Source organism: Leptinotarsa decemlineata, unplaced genomic scaffold, assembly GCF_025532065.1.
Source record: "Leptinotarsa decemlineata unplaced genomic scaffold, Ldec_3_MD MMD2_tig00001064_RagTag_RagTag, whole genome shotgun sequence".
NCBI lineage: Eukaryota > Metazoa > Arthropoda > Insecta > Coleoptera > Chrysomelidae > Leptinotarsa > Leptinotarsa decemlineata.
In genome coordinates, this window is record NW_027412558.1 from 13094221 (window position 1) to 13116537 (window position 22317).

A 22317-nucleotide genomic window follows, 5' to 3' on the forward strand; every position below is an offset into this window, starting at 1 on the left:
AATGTTTTGCTTTTCTGCTTTTCCATCTTTATACAAAAAAAATGTGAGAATCTTCCAAAGGATGGAAGAAAGCAATTGATTTTAAAATAAAAAGATGTGTAGTCCATGCAAAGAAGTAACCTTCAGACACAAACTGAAATAAAAAACAGCCTCTCGAAATAACTACTTTAATAATAACATTGAATTACACGAAAGAAAAAATACTTTCGAGGCAAATATTTCCATATGAACATTGAATCATATAAATACTCTTTTCTATTCAGTTTGTACACCAAACATTTATTATGGAATTGAATCAGATGTCATTCACAGGATCACTACATTGCATGAACTACATATCTTTTGGGAAAAAAGTTTTAGCTTTCTACTTCTCCATCTTTATATAAAAAAAATGTGAGAATTTTCCGAAGAAAAAAGGGAATCAATCAATTTTAAAAAAACAACTCTATACAAAGATGTGTAAATCATGCAATGAAGTAACTCTCAAACACAAACTGGAAGAAAAAGCCCTGCTGCGTTCTTTAGCAGTGTTTTCTCTCACCATACAAATCTTGAATCCAACTCCAATACTATGACAGAAGAAAATATTTTCATAACACCTTTCACAGAGGAACAAGTAATACTCTCACTTAGGAAATTACCCAATAAAATGATTTCTGGATATGATCTCATTCCCAGCTTCCTAGTGAAGGACTGTGCTCAGGATTTTGCTTGTCCATTGTTGAATATATTCAACACAATTCTAAGCAAATCTCATTTTCCTGAATGATGGAAACAATCAAAAGACTGTCCAATTTTCAAATCAGGAAACCCAGAGAATATTGGGAACAACAGATCAATATCTACTCTGTGTAACTTCGCGAATGCCTTTGAGATATCTGTCTATGACCAACTAATGCCGCAAGTCAAACCTCTGATCTCTACTAACCAGCATGGCTTTCTAGCAAATAAGTTCATTGTATCTCTGCAGTATAAAGCAGTATTTGATAGAATTAATGGACAGAAAAGGGCAAGTTGACGTTATATACACAGATTTTGCAGAGGCCTTCAAAAGAATTAGTCACTCCATCTTACTAGGGAAAATAGCTCAAATGGGTTCAAATCTCTCACTAACTAAATTTCTATGCTCTTATTTGGATCAGAGAACCAATGTTGTTTTTTATAATGGATTTGCGTCTGCACCATATTTATCACCATCCGGTGTGCCAAAAGGCTCCAATCTGGGACCCTTGCTTTTCCTCATCTTCATAAATGATCTCACCTCCGAGCTTTCATGTGGTAACTTACTTTTTGCAGACGACTTGAAGATATTTTCAGTTATCACAAGTTTAGAGAGCTGCTCTTATCTCCAGTCTCAATTAGACCTGATAGATAACTGGTGTCAAATCAATAAATTGGCAATGAATGTTGAAAGTACAAAGTTTGCTTTTTTACAGGTAATACCAATATTATTGAGTATTTTTATACTTTCGAGGATGAAATATTCCTTCGTGAAGAAGCTGTCAAAGATCTAGGGGTCACGTTCGACAGCAGGTTGATATTTGTTAGCCACACCAATACTGTCGCGGTATTGGCTAGTAAAATGGTTGGCTTTGTTCTGCGCAACTGTAAATCATTTACCAATATTACCACCTTAACCATACTTTATACACCTCTCGTTCGCTCCAAGTTAGAGAATGCTACTTTGATTTGGTATCCTCTCTATAATGTACATAAGGAAACCTTGGAAAATGTGCAAGGCGTTTTCTGACGTTCCTTGCATTTAGAACTGTACCCTGCTAGAGGAACTGATCACTCCAAATAACTTCAAAGATTCGGTCTGCCTTCCTTGGAGCAACATAGAGTTTCATCAACTGTCGTTATGTTATACAAAATTTTGCTTTGTTTCATTGATGCACCCTCGTTACTAGAACAAATTAACTTCAACGTACCTCAAGCTACTACGCGTAGACAGATCACTTTCTATGCCTCTTTTACTAGATCCAACCTTGGAAAAGTGTACTGCAGTCAATGCGATATTAATTTCGATCCACTGAAGACCATATTATCCAAAATTAAACAAACCATCATTTAGCCTACTGTCTTCATTTCATGTTATTTACAAATAATAATCAATATGTCATCTTTTTTTCCTAATTCAATCATATATGTGAATTCATTTCTTAATTTGTCAAATCCTTAATATGTCAATGTTTTGTTATATATTTAGTTTAAGTAGCCTTTATTTATAATGCATTATTATATTACATATTGTCTTGTGAATGGATTCATCTGTTGGGCAATACATTTTGTTTCTCTTTCTTCTTTCTTTTCTATATGAACGCTGAATTATACCATAAACACTTTTCTCTATAACGTTTATATTCCAAATATTCGTAATCTCAACACAAGTTGTGGACGTTTCATTAGTTTCCATCCACAATCATCTTTTGTAATAACTGTTAGCCTATAATACGAGAATAGATATTTTTCTGATTCATTGGTCATGACTAAGGTTTACAAAAAAAAAGCACATTCACACTTTTTTCTCTTGAAGTTACATAATTAAAAAACTAGACTCAAAACATGTTAGGTTAGGTCGAAAGTGATTGAGTCTATTCTACCCTCCACCGCAACCCGCAAGGGTTTATTGTGGCTCACACCTATTCACACTCGAACAAATAAAGCCAGATTCTGATCATAGCTGATAAGTTCATATGGTCAGTAATCTTTTTCTGTCAGATGGTGAGAATAAGGCTCTGCCCAACTTTGAATGTGGTGAATGTGGTGATTATTTGTTCACACTCGAACAAATAAACCCAGATTCCGATCATAGCTGATAAGTTCATATGGTCAGTGATCTTTTTCTGTCAGATGATGAGAATGGGGCTCTGCCAAACTTTGAATGTGGTGATTCAGATGACAGTGACTTGTGAGAAGGCCTGTTGGACATCGTAGTTCATCCACACTATAGTCCAACAATTGTTTGGTTTCAAGCTTCAAAGGGTGAATGAACGCATGGTGTGAGCTAATCCTGGAAGATTATGCCAGAAGTCCATGAATTTTCTTGCTATCCAGCTGTTCAATATTCGTTTGGGAAAGCCTAAAGCGATGAAGCTGCTTACAGCACCCTCCTTTGCAAGAGAGTCAGCAGTCTCATTGCCTTACAGGCCAGTATGGCCAGGAATCCAAACCAGAAACAATCTGTTAAGTCTTCCTATCGAGGACAGTTGTTTTTGACAATTTGCAACCAATTTAGACGTTGATCGGTAGGAGCCAAGAGCTTCCAATGCCGCTTGTCTGCCCGAGAATACTTTTATTGACTTGTGAGTGAGGTTGGATTTATCCAATCTCTTCGCACACAATTCAATAGCGTAAATTTCCACTTGAAGTACAGTCGCATAGGTTACTAGGCAGGTTGATATCTCTGTCCTGGGTCTGCGACTGAAAACACCTACACCAGAACCTGAAGGTGTATTTGATCCATCTGTGAACCAACAACTATCTGCTCCAGTCCATCTGCTTCAGTTTCCAGTCCTCTCTACTCGGGAACAGTTCTTCATAGGGCAGTTCGTAATTGACATTGGAGGAGGATAAAGTCAGAGGTCATTTCCAGAATGCTGTGACTTCCAGTGTCAACCAACAGTCTGTTGAACTCTACATCCAATTGATTTGTGCAATTGCCAATGTGCACAAGTCTATATGCAGTCCATCAAACCTCTCTCCAGAAAAATCTGGAGAGGAAGTAGATATACAGGGAAAATCATGACAGCTGGCGATGTGTTACTGATGGCACCATAGATGGCCAGACAAACCTGTCATAAAACATGTATTTCCATAATTTCATTGTGAAAAATAAAAGTTGTATCTGCGTTGAATTCCGAGAAACGCTGATTTTCATGAAAACAAATATGAGAACATTCTTGTACTATTTTGCAAATTCTATAAGAATGAGAAAGTTATAGTAACTGAAAAATTTTTGGTACCGGTCTTGGTAAAAAACTCCGCTAGGATTTCAGAGGTTGCACTTTGATGAAATAAAGCTGCAGTGTTCATCAATGTCTTCTGTTTTTCCATTCAAAACTGTGATGAAATGATGCTTTAAAGATGCATATTTTTCCATTCAATGTCATCTTCATACCGTTCTCATTATTTTCATTTGAGTTATATAAAGTACCTTTATATTTCCTGTCAAGCTGTTACCCTTCAGTTACAAGTATTCAAGGTATTATTCTCAATCCCACTAAGCGACAAGTGATAATGTATATATAATGATGAATACCCACTGAAAAATACGAGAAAAGTGCATATAGTTAAGTCGTTAAAATGTAGTATGCACATCTTGATCACATTTCGTTTCATCATCATTCATAAAGTCATTATTTATAATGTTGGTCATCTTCTTCGCTTGTCAATTTTTCTGAGGTTGCATAATCGATTTTTAGTAATAATTCAATCCAACTTTTTACCTCATAACTTCAATTTCATTGTGAAAAAAGTAAATTGCATTGTTTATTCTTCAGGCTATCCTAAATATATGTTACATTTTCTCTATTCTTCAATTTTTTGTTCTAAAGATATTTTCAAATAGTTATGAATTTTTTCATGTTTAATTTATCCAACGGTGTAACTATACCTTTCGTTTTCCTCCTTCTCTTAGTTTTTTTCAATCGCCTAATGTAGATAAAAAATGTCTGTATTGCACAAGAGAAAACGAAAACTTATTACCTTATGATTTAGCAGTATAGTTGCGTATTATTTATTATAAGGAAACATCAGATATGAGAAAGTAATGAATTCATACTGATATATCGTAAAAAATAATCAATTTAATGCTCTCCTGTGGAAAGCGTATTACCCATAACGTTTTGCATTAACAGTAGCGACACAATAATTTAATTTTTCATTTTTCATGTCCCAGCCCCATTTCGGCAGGTCTATTGTCATTTTCTTCAAAACAAATAACTGCATGTCAGATTTTTGTTTTGTTTTTTTTTTTTCAAAGTATTATTTTAAAGGAAAGTAAATAAAGGGGGAAAATTTGTTTTTTTTTTTAATAAAGGATGGAGATCTTCATGAAAAGAAAGACGAGCATCGAATATTATCGAAAAATTTTTGAGATATGTAAATATTTCCTACAATTTTTTTCAAATGAAATGGCTCCATCGAATATTGATTCAACAGATTTTTTTTGCAAATTTCATTCATTCATGAAAGGAACTGAACCTGAAAAAAATTTAAAACTGGTACCAAAAAGTGGTAAAGTTTTTGAAGTGATTTGAGTGATTCGTTTTTCGAAGATATCCAGAAAAAGCCGATGAAGAATAAGGAGTTGAAAATTGTTGTCTTCGCTCGAAACTGAAAGATCTAACTATTGATTAGGTGCGTTTTCCCGATCAGGAACTTGGTATGAGTTTATGATTGATTCTAATGACAGTTCTCATTTCGGTTTTTTCCTTGATGCTTTTTTTCGTGAATGTGGCAGATAAAATCATCAACGGCCTCCCAATTGCCACAAATTCTGATTTTTCGGAATTTTCCAGTTTCTCGTACATCTTTCTTCTTAATTCCAGGAGAAAGAAATATTAAGAGCAGACAGTTGTTGGTTCACAGATGGATCAAAAACACCTTCCGGTTCTGGTGCAGGTGTTTTCAATCGCAGACCCTAACAGAGATATCAACCTGCCTAGGACCCTATGCGACTGTATTTCAAGCGGAAATTCACACTATTGAATGGTGTGCGGAGAGATTGCAAGCATCCAACCTCATACATATGTCAATAAAAATATTCTCGGACAGTCAAGCAGCGTTGGCTCCTACCCAGCAACGTCTAAATTGGTAGCAAATTGCCAAAAACGACTCTCCTCAATAGGAAGACTCAACAGATTGTTTCTGGTCTGGATTCCTGGCCATACTGGCCTGGAAGGTGATGAGGCTGCTGACTTCCTTGCAAAGGAGGGTGCTGCAAGCAGCTTCATCGGACCAGAACCTGTTATTGACATCGCTTTAGGCTTTGCCAAAGATCGAACACCTGGATGGCAAGAAGATTTATGGACTTCTGGCAGAATCTTCCAGGATTAGCTCACTCCAAGGCGTTTATTCACAGTTCGAAGCTTGATACCAAACAGTTGTTGGTCTACAGTAGAGATGGGGGATCGAATCAGGTTTTCAGAGTTCGGCAGAGCCGTACTCTTACCATCTGACTTGAAAGACCACTCACCATACCAACTAATCGGCTTCGTTAAGAAGCTGGGTTAATTTGATCGAGTTTGGATATATCTGAACCACAATAATCCCTTGCGGGTTGCGGTGGAGGGTCGAATAGACCCACTTACTTAGGACCTAACCCAATTCCAGTAACTGAAAGGATTCAAAACTACAACTAATCAATGACATTTTTAGCACCGGTATTTTCCCGGACATTATTAAAATTTCAAGCATAATGCCTGTACTTATAATAGGGTACAGCACATTAACGGATAATCATCGTCCTACGGTTCCAGCCTGAATTTTTTGCAAAACTATTGCAACAATACTACAAATGAATCAGTAATCATATTTCAAAAATTTTTTTTCAGTAAATCGCCTTTCGTGTTTCAACAAAATTGATCCACGCTTGATGCTGACGTGGTTGAGATTAAATGGATCCTATTTCTCCCTTTTTCATGTACATTTGAGTTGGAAAATTATTCTATGGGATAACGCGAGATACACTACAGAAAAGAGCTACAAAAATTTAAGTTGATGTGATTTACAGACACCACTGCCAATCATTATCCTTCAATTCGAAAATTGACACAAAAATAGAGTTCCTTGACACAACACTCGGATAATGATAACCATAATACAAGGAATGCGAATAATATTTGTTCAAATCGTTTTCTTTCAAATGAATTGCAAAAAAATGGTTAGATCAATCGCGATCCTTTGTTTGCAGGCATGTTAGGCCTACATATTCTCGAACCATCAGTCCACCCTTTCGTAACTGTTTCGTGAGTGTCATACCAAGTTTCGTCCAAATAGAAAATTTGCCGTTGTTCTTGTCTATGTTTAGTTATTTTTTCTGAGTATTTTTTATGCAAATCCACCATTCTTCTGCTTTCCATAACTGCTTGACGTTTGTTTATTATTTTAAATCTAAATCCTAGTTTCTTTATCCAATTCTGACGAGTTTTGTAACAGCAGCTCACGTTATGGCCGAAAGTATTTTTCCTTATGATTTCAGTTGTAGGAATCTCATTGCTTTTGTAACAATCGTATATTGTTGTTTTCAATGATTTTATTAGATGCACATCTGAAGGTTTTGGTAATCCCGTATCACATCGCGTCTTGCGTTCAAAAGTTTTGTTTTTGACTATTTTACGTAAAGTTGAGAAAGGTCAAATCTGGTTTGTTTCCCTCGAAACCAAACTCAATATGTATCGAATTTCAATACTCAAATTGCGGTCAGTTCCTGAACTGAACATTGACTACACAACGGCGATACTTATCCCCACATTCTATTCGTCACCGTATCATGACTTCAAATTTAATTTTATGACTCTTCAGCTAATCATAAAACTCGGTTAGTAAAAATTATCCAATACGACCCGCTATTTCTTCAGTACACGTGGACTAATTTGCAGCGGCATTATTTCTCTGTATTGGTTTTTTTGGCCTTTGAGATGCCGATAGCTTTAAGTATTCACAATAAAGGTAACTCCGACCATACGTTATGCTCCATTTATTCAGAGAATGAGATGTGGTACATAGAGAAACATTACTATTACTTGTTGAAGGTGGCCTAGGGTTGTATGAAAATTTTAAAAACATTTTCCAAATGCTCGTGGAAAGTCAGATGAAGAAGAGCCAAAAGTAGCCTTTTTGCAATTTTTGGTAAGTCAAATAATTTTCAGAGAGTCAGGTGTCATCTGAGGGTTGGCCAAAGTTGGATGACATTTTGTATGAATATTTTATGAACATTTCTGAAAAGCCCGGGGAAAAGTTTTTATAGCAAAACATAAACAGATTTCTAATACCTCTGCGGATGAAGGGGATACGAAAATAGCAATTTTTGCAATTTGTATTCAGTAGTACTCTAGTATATATTACTTTGTCATAATTTGATCAACTCTTCATCTTCCACTGTTTAAAGAGTCCTTATATAGGGAATGAACTTCATCAAGTCATTAAACATCAAACTCGGCAAACATTTTTTCAAGATCAAATACTTCACACTGATATGTTCAAACAAAAACCTCCAATTTCGATACGGTCGACAACCTGTCAGCCCACTAATACCAACGAATCATTATTGTCCGCGGCAAATAAAAAAAAATTGAAGAAATTCAGCGTCGAACAATGAACGGTGAAGAGGTCAATGATTCTCGAATTTTCTGTTCGGAATGCATTCGGAGCTTATCTGAATCGAATCTTCGCATCTCGAGTCAACATCCTCGAAAACAAAATCGACGTGTTTTTGTTATGGCAAGTTCGAAACTGCGCCACCGGCAAACAATTCTGATAATCATCGTTGATTGATTATAATCTACAGTCCGGTCAATAGATCTTTGCACATGAGTTATCAGTTCGGTTTCTAAATAAGGCGACAAAGTAATAAAAGCGAAAAGACTTGACTACTACACCGAACAACCTAACTCTTTCTATTTCTCTATTGTCTTTAAACGGTTACCACGCGATATATGATATGTCGGAAAATATAACACAGAGAACCAATGAAAACAATAATAAAAACAAAGTGAAAACAAAAAGCACGAAGATGTGCATGCTGAAATTTTCATGACATGGAAATATGACTCTACCTAGTGAGACCTCAATTCAGCGATGAATTTTGTACATCTCTAATGCTGACAGCGTGATGATTGGAAAATCTTTTACCAATGAACTTAGGAGATTTCTCGTGAAGCGAAATGATTGTGAATATTTTGTTCTATGTATAATACAAAGTTCTGGTGAAAATACCAAGCCATTGCCTCTCATCTGAAACCTGCAATTCTGTGGGTACGTGTGGCAGATACACGACTGAGAAACAACAGCTAAACCAAAGCTGAAGAAAACCATCATGTATCTGTGCCACGTCTTCCATTTAGAAGATTCGTTGCAAGTAACTACCTATACATATAAAGCTAAAATTGATTTCATTTGGTCGGTTTTGGAGTACTAGCCCCTCGTCAGTGTCGGGTGGATCATTTCATATTGAGTGAACCGTCTGAATATCCTGAATAAACAAAATTGATTCCAACTAATCATAAGCTCAGCCTGCGGTTGATTCAATAGAATGTACTACTGCGCCACCTGCAGACAAAGTCCGGAAGCCACTCAACAAACACGTACTCCAGAGTGGGAGTCGGCATGATAAACATATTACGGAGGGGTGTATGTGATATTCCCAAGTTCTGGTGAAAGTTCCAAGCTCTTGCCTCTCATCTGTAGGTATGCGTTTTTTAAAGGATAAAACAGAGGCACTACAGGAAAGTTCTGCACTTAAATACTTCTCGTGAAAAGAGGAGGAACACATTTCCAACCTTCCTTCGATATTCCAGGCTATCAAGGTTGCACGTGATGTTCGCGTCTCCAATCAGGCGGATGGCTCTTTTCTGGATGGAATCCAACAACTTCAGGATATGTTTGGGGTCAGAGCTCCATACATGAGAACAATACTCCAATGAAGGTCTGCTCTTATGTTTATAAAGCATCAAAAGTTGCTGAGGTGTGTACAGTTTTCTGGTTCGGAATAGTGTTCCAAGCTTTTGAGAAGCAACCTTTGCAATTTCAGCGATATGATTGTGCCAAGACATATAAGGATCCATTTCAACCCCCAACAAACTCATCGAAGCAGGAAGCGGAATTGTCTGACATTATTATATTCGGTTTGAAGACATTTATCTTATTGGAAAAAACCTATCCCTGGGTTTTGAAATATCAGATGTACTGTTGATTGAACTGAACCTGGTTACTTTCAACCCAATTCGAAATTACTTCTAGGAGGTTGCATATCTTAGTGAGGACTAAGATATCCAACCTCCTGCTGGCGGTGAAGATGTTCCTCCGTAGCCGATTTCCTGGAATCCAAATAGAATGACGAGACAAGTGTGATGTCATCTTCAAAGCAATATACCGGATTCTTGATTTTTTCTAATAGTCGTTGATATGCAATAAAATGAGGGTTGGAGACAATATGGATCCCTGGGGAACACCAGCGTTGATGGTAAAAGTATTCGAGATATATCCATCGACGGCCACTTGCAGGAAACATTTTTTCAGGAAGCTGAAGAGCCATACACAAAAATAATCCGATAAGCCATAGCATCGAAGTTTGGCCAGCAAACCCTCATGCCACACACGGTCAAAGGCCTTACAAATACCAAGCGCAACAGCTCTTGATCCTCCATGTTTCTCGGTTGCTTTATTCAAATTATGGGTGACATACGATGGAAGGTCACCTGTTGATCTTCATTTCCGAAAGCTATATTGATGATCACTCAAGATGTTGAAGCCTCCCAAATATTCGGTTTACGACTTTCTCTGTGATTTTTGATATCACTGATAGCAGAGCGACTGGAATATTTTTCTGGTACGAGTTCATTTGCGCAATTTTTAAGTACTATGATGGGCACTTCATCAGGTAGATACATAAAACGTGGTAGATACATGATGGTACTTTCCAATCTGAATATTCAAATGGATGTCATGAATAGATGGAGGGATTATATAAGAAGCCCATGGGGCTACAGAATACTTGAGGGAAATAAACAACCCTCCCAAGAAACAAAAAAGCTAAAGCATACTACTGAGTCCACACCAAAACATTGCTTTCTTCCAGTACCTATTTTTACTTCATTTGAATCAACATAAAGGTTAGACAAGGCACCAGATGGCCTGTTCAATTCCTCTTATCGTTATTATTTCCAATTTTGTCAACACTTGCTTATTTCTTCATTATTATCCTCGAGATTGCCACCTTATATATTCCCTAAACAAGGTATGGTGTGAATCGATCACAAAGTACTTGTTTGAAATGTTGTTCTCAAATTATTCTCGTCGTTTTATTCAATCTGGCTAAACGAGGTATTGATATGAATCGTTTTAATGTCTGATTTAATTCATCTCTGTTCAAAAAACCGTTTGCGTCTCGGAACGCCCGACAGAAATGATAACTTAAACTTATCTCAGTTGAACTATTTAATTTTGAAATTGTTCAATAATGTACATACACAAAATTAGTATCTTTATTTCAGAGCCACGTTTCACATAATAAAAGAATATTACGTGTTTGCTGGTTAGATTTTCATAATACTGTCAACAGTATGTCTAACGCACACTAAACACTGAGCGTCTGTCCGACGAAAGAGGAGGAGCCTGACTTCAGCTGACGTATGCGTTATAAAAAAGGAAGCTAGACAAACTGTGCCGTTAGGCCTTAGGTAACAAAGCGGTTTACATAAGAAGTTATCACTTCAAAAACTACATTTTTCGATTTCCTATTTATGGTCTGGAGAGTGAAATTTGAAGGTATTTAACTATGTATTTGACAGTAATATATTGATTTGCAGTGGTACCTATCAAGGTGGGACTCCTTTCGATAAACATGATGATATTGAGGAAAGTGAAACAGTACTTTTCAATATACAAGTGGGTTTAAATAAATTGATGCATGTAGCCGTTATTACATGGTAGGAAATCATCATCTCTTATATTTATAATTAACGTTACTGCTGTTTCGTCCTACAAGGACATTTTCGAAGTAACACAATTAACTTTATTTATAATGAAGTTTGAAAATGACAATATGAAAGAAAATAAATCAATTTCATCTTGCCCAATAGTGCGCTAAGAAAATATCATCATACCAGCACCATATTTTGAGAAATTATTCGAATCTCTTCTCAACAGATGTTTAAGGTATTTTTACTTTATCATTGACTATATTGTACAGTTATATTGACTATTCAAGAATAGTTACTTGTTTTGAATGGTTACAGTACCAATATTTATGTCTGGTACTGAACATCTGTTTGTTCGATTGAGAGAAATTGCAGCTTTTGAAGTACCGAAAACACCGCTACATCAACAAACATGGCTATACTACATGCAATAAGACATATTAATATTCATTCGAGCCTTTCCAAGCGACTAGTAAACAGTGTTGGTGTGAATTATCTTGTTCTTTGGTGTACTCCGCTTCAACATTAGCGTGCATACTTCGCGTCAATGAACTAATATCAGCAAAAATATATTATCGGTCCATGTGGCACAATGTGAGTAATCTAAAATATATTTTTACTCGGCAACAATTGAATACACAATAATCTTCACTCATTCATAATATTAGGTGTCGTGGCGAACTCCCTACCCCTTTATAATCAATAAATTGTATTAGGATAGTAGACAAGTTATAATGACTTCTTTATATTGGTTTTTTTCTGAATCACAAAGGTGGACCAGTATTGAAAGATCATTTTCAAGCTCAATAGTAAATTTTGTGTCAGATAGACAGTAGATTATGAATACCTGAAACATACTCGTACATGTCAACATACACTAATTACAGTAATTTAATATCACTAGCCAACAAATAAAAAAATGCAACTAATATTGTAATGGCTTTATATGAGAGTTTAAAGCATCCTGACTGCAACTTCAACATCAAAAATTTTCCATCACGTGAAGATTTTGAGTTATAGTTATTTTAATTTTTTACAAAAATTTTCACATATTATAGGGGAATATAAGATCAAAACAAGAAAAAAACAATATATATTGAGGATAACAGACTTTATTTACAAAACACATGAAAAAACATTCAAAGGAAGTCTTTTGTAGAGGAGACTGGGGCAAGATGAGATAGCTAAGACAAAACTCGTTATACAAGGAAAATTAAACTCTTTAATAACATTCTTTAACAAAAGAGGTAACCATTATACATTTCTCTCTTATGATTAAACGTTGTAGCATGCAAAATCACAGAACTTTTTTTGGCAGATAATGAAAAAATAAACTCCCGTTTTGCCCCATAACTGGGGTAAGATGGGAAACACTGTGGGGCGAAACGAGTACGCTTTTTAATCGGGTAGACAGCGTTCACAAATGTGTGCCTCTTCATCTTCCTCATCTACTCCGGCACATGAATTATGCGCCCAACCGTGGCACACGCCGCAGATGACCCAACCTTCGGTTGAATCTGAGTATAAGTACCCACAATAGATGCAAGCACAGTCATCATCCTCTTCTTGGGATGAACTATCTTCCGATTCAGTTTCTTTTTTGCACCTTTTGATTTGACGCTTTTTCTGCAGGTTTTCCTTGTCATTTGTCTTTTTAATCTTCTTTGCAGTCTTTTTTCCAGGTTTCTTTATTTATTTTTCACCTTTTTCAGTCACTCGACTATCAGTACATAGAAAATGTTATTTTAATCACAAGGGCGGGCAAAACGGGATAGTATCCCATTATGACCCGATCATCTTGCCCCGATCCACACGTAGGTAAAGAAGATGACGCAATTCTAACCTCAAACTTTACCGGCGAAAAAATCTGGTTTGAATTTAATGTTTTGGACTACTATAATAAGCTCGGGATTGAAATAATACATTAACACAGGTACTTACATGTTTGTACATCAGTTTTCGAATCAAATATCGCGTAAAAACACTTGCAATATCACTTTTTTCTCTCTGCAAAAACGAGTTCTAACCTGTTCGCTCTGCTTGGACACACTAGCGGAGAGTGAAGTTCGTGCAAATGGCGCTGTCGCCGCTCCGAACACGATTACTATTCACGCGCACAAGCTTACTTCCCGTGCTGCCCCGAACTTCATCTTGCCCCGGTCTCCCCTACATAAACTTTTTGCAAAAGTTGACTTTCGTTTATATGTTTCATCGTTTTCCCTCAAAAGGAACCAACAATAATCCCCCATCATTGCTGCATCCCATCTGCACTGGTAACGTTGTTCTATTGTCAGTAGGTATGTCATTGATAGCACCCAAATTTTCTGGGAAAAAGTTCAAATGGGAGTGCAACAAATTTATTTTGAGAGACATGCGATATCCCATTATGCAGTAGTTTTCAAGTAGTTCTTCTACAAGTGTTTCGTAATTTTCTACTTTCTTGTTCCCGAAACAACGCAGCTAATTCAACATTACTTAATTTTTGATCATACTGTTGATCACTTAGTAGCTTTCTAATTTGTGGTTCAACAAATATACCTTCCTTGAGCTTTGCATCACTTAATTTTGGAAAAACGTGTTTAATATATTTAAACGCATCATCTTCTTTGTCTAATGCTTTTACAAAATTTTTTATTAACCCCAGTTTGATGTGCAATGGAGGTAACAAAACGTTTTTGGGATTAACAAGAGGTATATTCTTCACGTTAGCTTGACTTGGAATATATTTATCTCTCGGAGGCCATTCTTTTACTTGATAATGGCTCTGTATTGCCCTACTGTTCCGAAGGCAAAGAAAACAGCAAAACTTCGTAAATCCGCCCTGAATACCTAGTAATAGTCCTATGACTTTTAGGTCACCACATATTTGCCATTTATACGTATTATAACTTATTGCATTTAGAATAAGTGAGATACTTTCGTGTGTTTCCTTCATGGCAACTGCATGTGCAAGAGGAATAGAGGGTCCTTTGTTACCGCTATGGAGCAGGACGGCTTTTAAACTTGTTTTAGACGACGTCCGGGTTATGTGCAAATCCTAATTTTTCCATCACACCATTTGGATTTACACAAACACACATTTTATCCTGCATAGTAAAAAACGAGAATAGCTCGTGGTTACAGTTCCTAAATATTGGTTTTAGGGGCTAGTAAACTCCATTGTTGTAATCTAGACCCTAATAGTACAACATTCTTTTTGGACAAGCAGAGGTCCCGAACTAAGTCATTTAATTCAGGTTTAATTCAGGTGATTAGAAGAAAATTTCCGGGATGATGCTGGAAACATATATGGATATGAAGACAATTTTTCCATTTCCCATTTTCCCGAGAGAAACCCAAATACGTACTGTTTAATATTATTTTATATCAGTTATTGAGAAATCTTGAAAAATATTCAGAAGAAAACATTTTTCTCTTTGCGCTTTAAATCCGTCGGTCATGATGTTGTTATTTTCACGGTTTATTCGCGATGATAAGCATATGGTAGTGAGAGGATTACTACTGAGGCTTCAAACTTCAAATAAACCTTCGAAAGTCTCGTAACGATCAATATTTTCGTTGTCTGCAGATCTTTTTTTTTATTTGATATGTTTATAGGTTCAGGTGTTGAATATTTATGTTTCTGTTTCGTTATTTCCGTTCACCTTGTATACATTTTATTGAGATCATTATTCCTTTAATGAAATTAATGAAAACACTTTTGCCAAATTACCACAAAATGAACAAGTCATCAATCACACATATTAGATCATTATTCGTTTGTTACTGTTTAACCTAGCAAAAATAATTGAAAAACTGCTAAAACAAAGAATAATGGAATTTTTTACCAGTAATGGGATATTGAATACACATCAGTATGGCTTTCAGAATTTTAAGAGTACAAGTGAAGCTATATCAACAGTATAATGGTGTATAATGAAATCAACAGCGAGGAAGCCACTTCAGCAGTGCTTTGTGACTTATTCAAAGCTTTTGACTGTGTCAATCACAGAATATTGCTTCGGAAACTCATAAGATATGGTTTTAGGGACAAAAGTCATATTTGGATTAGTTCATACCTTTCTGACAGAAAACAATTTGTAAGAACGTCATCTAACCCGGACGTGGGAGAGATGAATTGTGGAGTACATCAAGGCTCTGTGTTAGGTCCTATACTGTTTGTATTATACATTAATGATTTGACCAACATATCGATTACAGGAAGCTTTACCTTATTTGCTGACGACACCACATTAGTGTGGCATGACAAGGACAAAAACAGATTACATAACAAAATGTGCCAAGACGTGAAAAAAGTGAGGAATTGATTTGACTCGAATCTTCTATCATTGAATATTAGCAAAACAAATATATCAGCATTCAAGTGTAATATTCCTGATATCCCCCTAGACAATAGCACAATAAAAAATAACTCCACTTTTAAATTTTTGGGAATTTATGTAGATGAAAATTAAAATTCTCTCAGCATATTACACACATCAACAAAAAATTGGCATCAGGATGTTTCGCACTGAGAAACATCTCAAAGGAACTGGGGTTTGGTGCATCGAAAGTATGCCTTAATAGCCTCTCATCTAAGGTATGCAACCTTACTTACAACACCCCTTTTGGGGTGTTTGCAGTAAACAACTTATGCAGTCGGTTTTTGTCTTGCAGAAAAGGGCTATCAGGTACTTATGTAAAGCGAAATGGCGGGACCCCTTTTTCGAGAACATAGAATCCTTACGGTTATTTCAATATTTATATTCGAAACCGTGTCAATTATACATAAAAATAGGGAGAACTATGAATCTACAGCTACAGCCACACACCACACAAGGCGGTCAAATGAACTGAATTCCAAAAACATATTTGGTTCAAAACTCGTTGATATATAATGGAATCAGGACATACAATAAAATTCCCAATGAAAGCAAAACTATTAAGTGATAAAGCCTATTATGACCTACAAGAATATTTTGACGATGCGCTGTAATTTCGAATGTGATGAAACTGCGATTGTACTGTGTGTAAAATATATATTTTTTTTCGTTGTTCTAGTTCTTGTCATGTAACTTCTGCATATGTATGTATATATAGAATATATTTTATTTTAATTATTTATATTTTATACACTTATACTTCACATCTTATACTTCATGTTTATATTGATATTTATTTATGACATTGTGTTTGTAACAAGAATTTATTCTTAAACAATAAACATATTATCAATCAATCAAGTGTACGTGGTTTCTTCTTTCCTCGGAATCAAAATGTAATCTCACAGAGGAATCACGAAAAGTCTTGAACGACACACGGCCGATACGCAAAATATCCGGTTGTTATAATCCTCGGCTGCACACTATTCAACCCTATCCGTTATTTGCTACACATTGGTCTTGTATTGTTGATAATTATTGTGATCAAAAGCGCAGGTTGTATCTGTTTGCAAATTGTCAAGTAATAATTAAATTTAATCCCTGTCGAATGCTGACCTACCAAAACAGCCCCAAAAATGAAAAGTGTTAATGAACGCAGTGTTCGACGTTGGTTTGCGAAATTTCTTTCCGGAGATTTCAGCCTCGAAGATGAGCACCGAAGTGGTCGACCAACACCTAATCCAGGACGAGGATTTGATGACCCTGTAGGAGACTCACCCATCACAAATGGTGCGTGGGATGGCGAAAAAACTGGGCGTTACCTCCCATGCCTTATAAAGTTCTATTTCTATTCTCCGGGAGAAGGAAATATAAAGAATAGATAGTTGTTGGTTCACAGATGGATCAAAAACACCTTCCGGTTCTGGTGCAGGTGTTTTTAGTCGCAGACCAAGGACAGAGTTATCTACCTGCCTAGGAACTTATGCGACTGTATTTCAAGCGGAAATTTACGCTATTGAATTGTGTCAATAAAAGTATTCTCGGATAGTCAAGCGGCGTTGGAAGCTCTTGGCTCCTACCAAGCAACTTCTAAATTGGTAGCAAACTGCCAAAAACGACTCTCTTCGATAGGAAGACTTAACATATTATCTCTGGTCTGGATTCCTGGCCATACTGGCCTGGAAGGCAATGAAGCTGCTGACTCCCTTGCAAAGGAGGGTGCTGTCAGCAGCTTCATCGGACCAGAACCTATCATAGGCATCGCTTTAGGCTTTCCCAAACAAACACTAAACAAATGGATGGCAAGAAGATCTATGGACTAATGCAGAATCTTCCAGGATTGGCTCACTCCAAGGCGTTTATTCACCCTTCAAAGCTTGATACCAATCAGTTGTTGGATTACAGTAGGTATGAACTACGATATTTGAAACAGGCCTTCTTACAGGGCACTGTCATTTGAATCATCATATGCAGAGACTTGGACCTTCGAAAGACGGTGTGTGTCGCCTATGTCTGGAAAATTATGAAACATCAGAGCATACACTTTGTGTTTGCCTCACTGGGGACCAAATCAGGTTCTTAGAGTTCGGCAGATCCGTACTCTCACCATCTGACCTGAAAGACCACTCACCATACAAACTAATCGGCTTCGTTAAGAAGCTGGGTTTATTTGGCCGAGTATGAATAGGTGTGAGCCACAATAAACCCTTGTGGGTTGCGGTGGAGGGTCGATCAGACCCACTCACTTTAGACCTACCTACACACCTACCTCCTATGCAGTTTTTGATGCTTCAAAACGTAATGGAAAAGTCAAAAAGTCCGAACGATCGACAAAAATTGCCACGTTTCGAATCTTCGCTTCTTTGCTTTTGCACAACCAAATGATCCTTTTTTAGATCGGATCGTCACGTGTGATGAAAAGTGGATCCTCTACGACAACAGGAGACGTTCGGGACAGTGGTTGGGCACCAATAAGCCACCCAGGCATTTCCTGAAGGCAAAACCCACCAAAAATGACCATGGTTACTCTATGGTAGTCAGCGACTGGTATAACTTTCTTCATCTGGTCCAAACCATCACAGCAGAGTCCTATTGTGAGAAAATCGATGATTTCCATGAACTAACCTCACGATTGATCTCCACAAACTTTGTGGAGCTTTCTTCTCATAAGTTCCAGTTAAAATGAAACCAAGATGTGATAATTTCAGGGCACACAGAATAATACTTTAATATTTCCTTTACATTCCTTATTCACTTATAATATCAGGTTTGATTCTCCAATAACTCAAGATTTTCCTTACAGATAAATTCCTAAATACCATCTTTCTGCAGCAATAACTTATCATTTACTGCAAACATAACAATCTTCTTATTTTTCCTTCGAAATAAATGGAAAACGACTTCCTATAACTGAGTCTGTGTTTAACTTCTAAGCTATAATAAAATTGACTCCATAGGCAACTGTAATGCTAATAGATACGATGCTGAGAATTGTGCATTCTCGTTATTTCTGTAATTTCCACTTCTTAACCAGATCGAATTGATTTATTATGACGGTTACGTTTTGTCTGCAGGTATTGTTTAGTTGGCTGTTGTTTCCAGTGTTGCCAACGATATCTGCGTATTTTCAGTATCTTCACACGATTGTTGCGCTTTCTGGTTTTTGCGGATTTTTCACCCTATCGCTTCATCTCAGCAAATGACCTTCCATAGACAAAGACAGAAGATAGTATAAAACACGAACAAATATCATTCATCTAACAGATTATCCGATTTATTACAGATTAATAGCTGTGGACTGCAGTTTTTCAGCCTAACATTTCATCTGCAACTGCGGCTTCAGTTATCAAGGCGATATGACAATGCCGCATGATTTTTTATTGAACTGCATTTCGTGAAATTTCAGGCATAGAGGGATTATTCATGATTGTGATTCAACTATTATGAATGAAATTGATTTTCGATTTTTGGTCAAATTTTGCGGATTTTTAACATCAACCTCGCACAAAACAACAGATACGTCCTTTTTTGAACGTGCCTAGCTCTTGTTTTCGACTGTTTAATTTTAATCAATATTGTATATGCAAAACATGTCTCACCATCCACAAAAACAGGAGAAGGATCTTTTCTTTACCGACTTCTAAATGTTTCCTTCAACCTTTACACCTACCTCGTGTCATGTAAAGCCTTTTTCACTATAACTTTTGGAATAAAAAAATTAGAACATACAGTATAGTTCAACGTCGAAATTTTGTATCAACATGGTTGAGTACAGATTTGTTTAAAAATATTGTCAACACTTATATAATAGACATACATGAATAAACACACCCATTGCACCAGACAATCAAACATTTATATCCAAACAAGACTATAAACAAAAATCTTATATAACCAAAATTCAAATATGCACATTTTGTCACGTAAATTTATCATTACAGAACTCTTGCAAATTATATTGCCAAAAATGTTTTTACTCTTAATCTAAACATTTTGTTGGTCAGATTTGCCTGTCTAATATCGAATAACATGAAGCCTCAAATAGGGACATATTTTTGTAAATCAGGCAAATCGATTCCAAAATGAACAAAGAAATCACTGTTAAAATATTTTGCTCAACAAATTTGTGTCTGTATGAATCACGAGGTTTAATCTTACACATATACCTGATAGCCTGTTTCTGCAGTACTAATACAGACAGTGCTGATGAATTGCATACTCCCCAAAACGGTATTCCATAACGTAGGTGGGATTCAACGAGGGCGTAATACATCGTTCTGACAGTTTTGATTCCCAAACGTATTGAAGTTACTCTCACTGCATAACAACCAGAACAAATTTTACTTTTAAGTTGTTTGATATGTTCAATAAATTTAAGCTTATTGTCAATGTGAATACCTAGAAATTCAGATTGAGTCTCGTTCTTGTTCACTAAGTTATTACCAAATGACAGGTCATCAAGAGGACATCTGAATGATAAAATGTTTGTTTTGGTGATATTGAAGGATAGCAAATTAGCAACACACCACTCCTTGATTTTTTTCATATCAGTAGATATTGCATTGTGTGAATCATTTGAGTTTTTGTTGTTCCACAATATCGTCGTGTCATCAGCAAAAATAGTGAAATTATCAGGATGAAATGGGTCCTAAAACGATTCCTTTTGAAACACCACGCAATATTTCCTTTTTTTTTCTGAAAGTCCTGTCTGTTGTTCTTACCATTTGATTCCTTCCTGAAAAGTAAGATTGAAACTAGTTGAGCGTCATTTCTCTGCAGCAGTATTGGTGAATTTTTCTTAGCAAGATCTTATGATCAACGCAATCACGCATTTCATTTAGTCAGGGAAGCTATAGATTACGCTGTAGACGACCCCTCCCGATATAGAAGGCCCCGACACTCTGTCGTATGAGGCCCCTATGTCCTCCGTTAACAGATGAATAATATCTTCATCTATCTCACCCCAGCCAGGTAGGGGTAAAACGCGAAGGGCGGTATGGATGTCTAAGGACTTTCATGCCACCATCAAACATCAGTTGTGACCCATTTGTCTCTCTGACAAACTTCAGTTAAAAGGGGAAGGAGGCCAGGCTTCAACCTGAATAAAATCAAGATGGTTAACGCATTTCAACAAACATTGTAAAGAAATGAAAAGATGGCATCGTGCGTATTTTTATTTTATATACTGTGCAGGAATTATGTTAATGATATCTGATTCGATTCCATTACGAATGTTTGGAATACAAACGGAATAGAGAAAAACGTTTTTTGTATAATTCAGTGTTCATATAAGAGTATTTGTTTCGAAAGTATTTTTCTTTCGTGTAATTCAATGTTTATATAAAAATAGTTGTTTTGAAATGGCTTTTTTTTTCCAGTTTATATCTGAAAGTTACTTCTTTGCATGATCTACACATCTTTGTACAGGGTTAATTTTCTGCAATTATTGCTTCCTTCGTTTCTTTGGAAGATTCCCACATTTTTTATATTAAGTATGGGAAGTAGAAGGCCAAAAACTTTCTTTCCCACACACAGTTTTTTAGTTTATTTATGAACATGAAATTATCATTCTTAATCTTCCACATAGTTATTTTTTTACATACAAAATTGTTTACAACACGGCTCATCAAAACATTTCTGAAACCCGTACACTTTTGGTTTCAAGTGGTCGTATGTATCTACGCCTAACTTGCATCAAATTTGTTTTAAAAATAATCTCTATAATTGTTTATTGCATAGTAGTCAGTAACTTGGAATAGTAATTTCCAGTTATTGTTCGACCCTATTCCAGAAAAACAATTATGATCATCCTTGCCAATGTCAAAAAACTGATGCAAGAACTGTTCCAGCAGATTTTTTTAAACACCAAGTATCTTACAACTTGGTGAACCAGAGTGCCAACAAGGCAAGAGTGCTTTGAATTTGGGTCATAGAAATACACCCAAGGTTCATCCTCAATAACAATAGGTATTCAAATGATTCTTGCACACTTTTGGTCAACATCCAGACACTTGAGGTTCTCTTTTGTAGATTTTTTCCATTTTCAAGTCAACATGAACTACCAGGGTGATCTCAGAAGTATCCGGCCTGACCTAGAGATAGTGGTAGTTGTTTGGAAAATATCACTGTATTAGAAAGTACAAAATGTATAAAGCATATGTTTCAAGTTTATATGACACGTTCATGTGAAATATGCAGTGCCTCAGATATTCGTTCTAGCACAGTTCGACGGTTTGATAAAACAGTCATATCATGAGCTTCATATTTACGAGGGTAGACAGAAACTGGCTTTTCCGATAGGTCTTCATCTTCCA

The 22317-nt window shown here is 36.2% G+C and overlaps 1 protein-coding gene across 8 annotated transcripts in view; it reads left to right on the forward strand.

Moving 5' to 3' along the window:
- LOC111507040 (uncharacterized) overlaps window positions 1-22317 on the forward strand; it is a 415477-nt gene that overhangs the window by 319323 nt on the left and 73837 nt on the right. Inside the window, exon 1 of one of the 8 annotated variants that reach the window (XM_074175703.1) lies at window positions 12130-12236. The exons of the other annotated variants lie outside the window; for them this stretch is intronic. Coding sequence (XP_074031804.1) covers window positions 12225-12236 — 12 coding nt within the window. The 5' untranslated portion in view covers window positions 12130-12224. Of the gene's footprint in view, window positions 1-12129; window positions 12237-22317 lie in introns of those variants that run through there. 8 annotated transcript variants of the gene reach the window in all.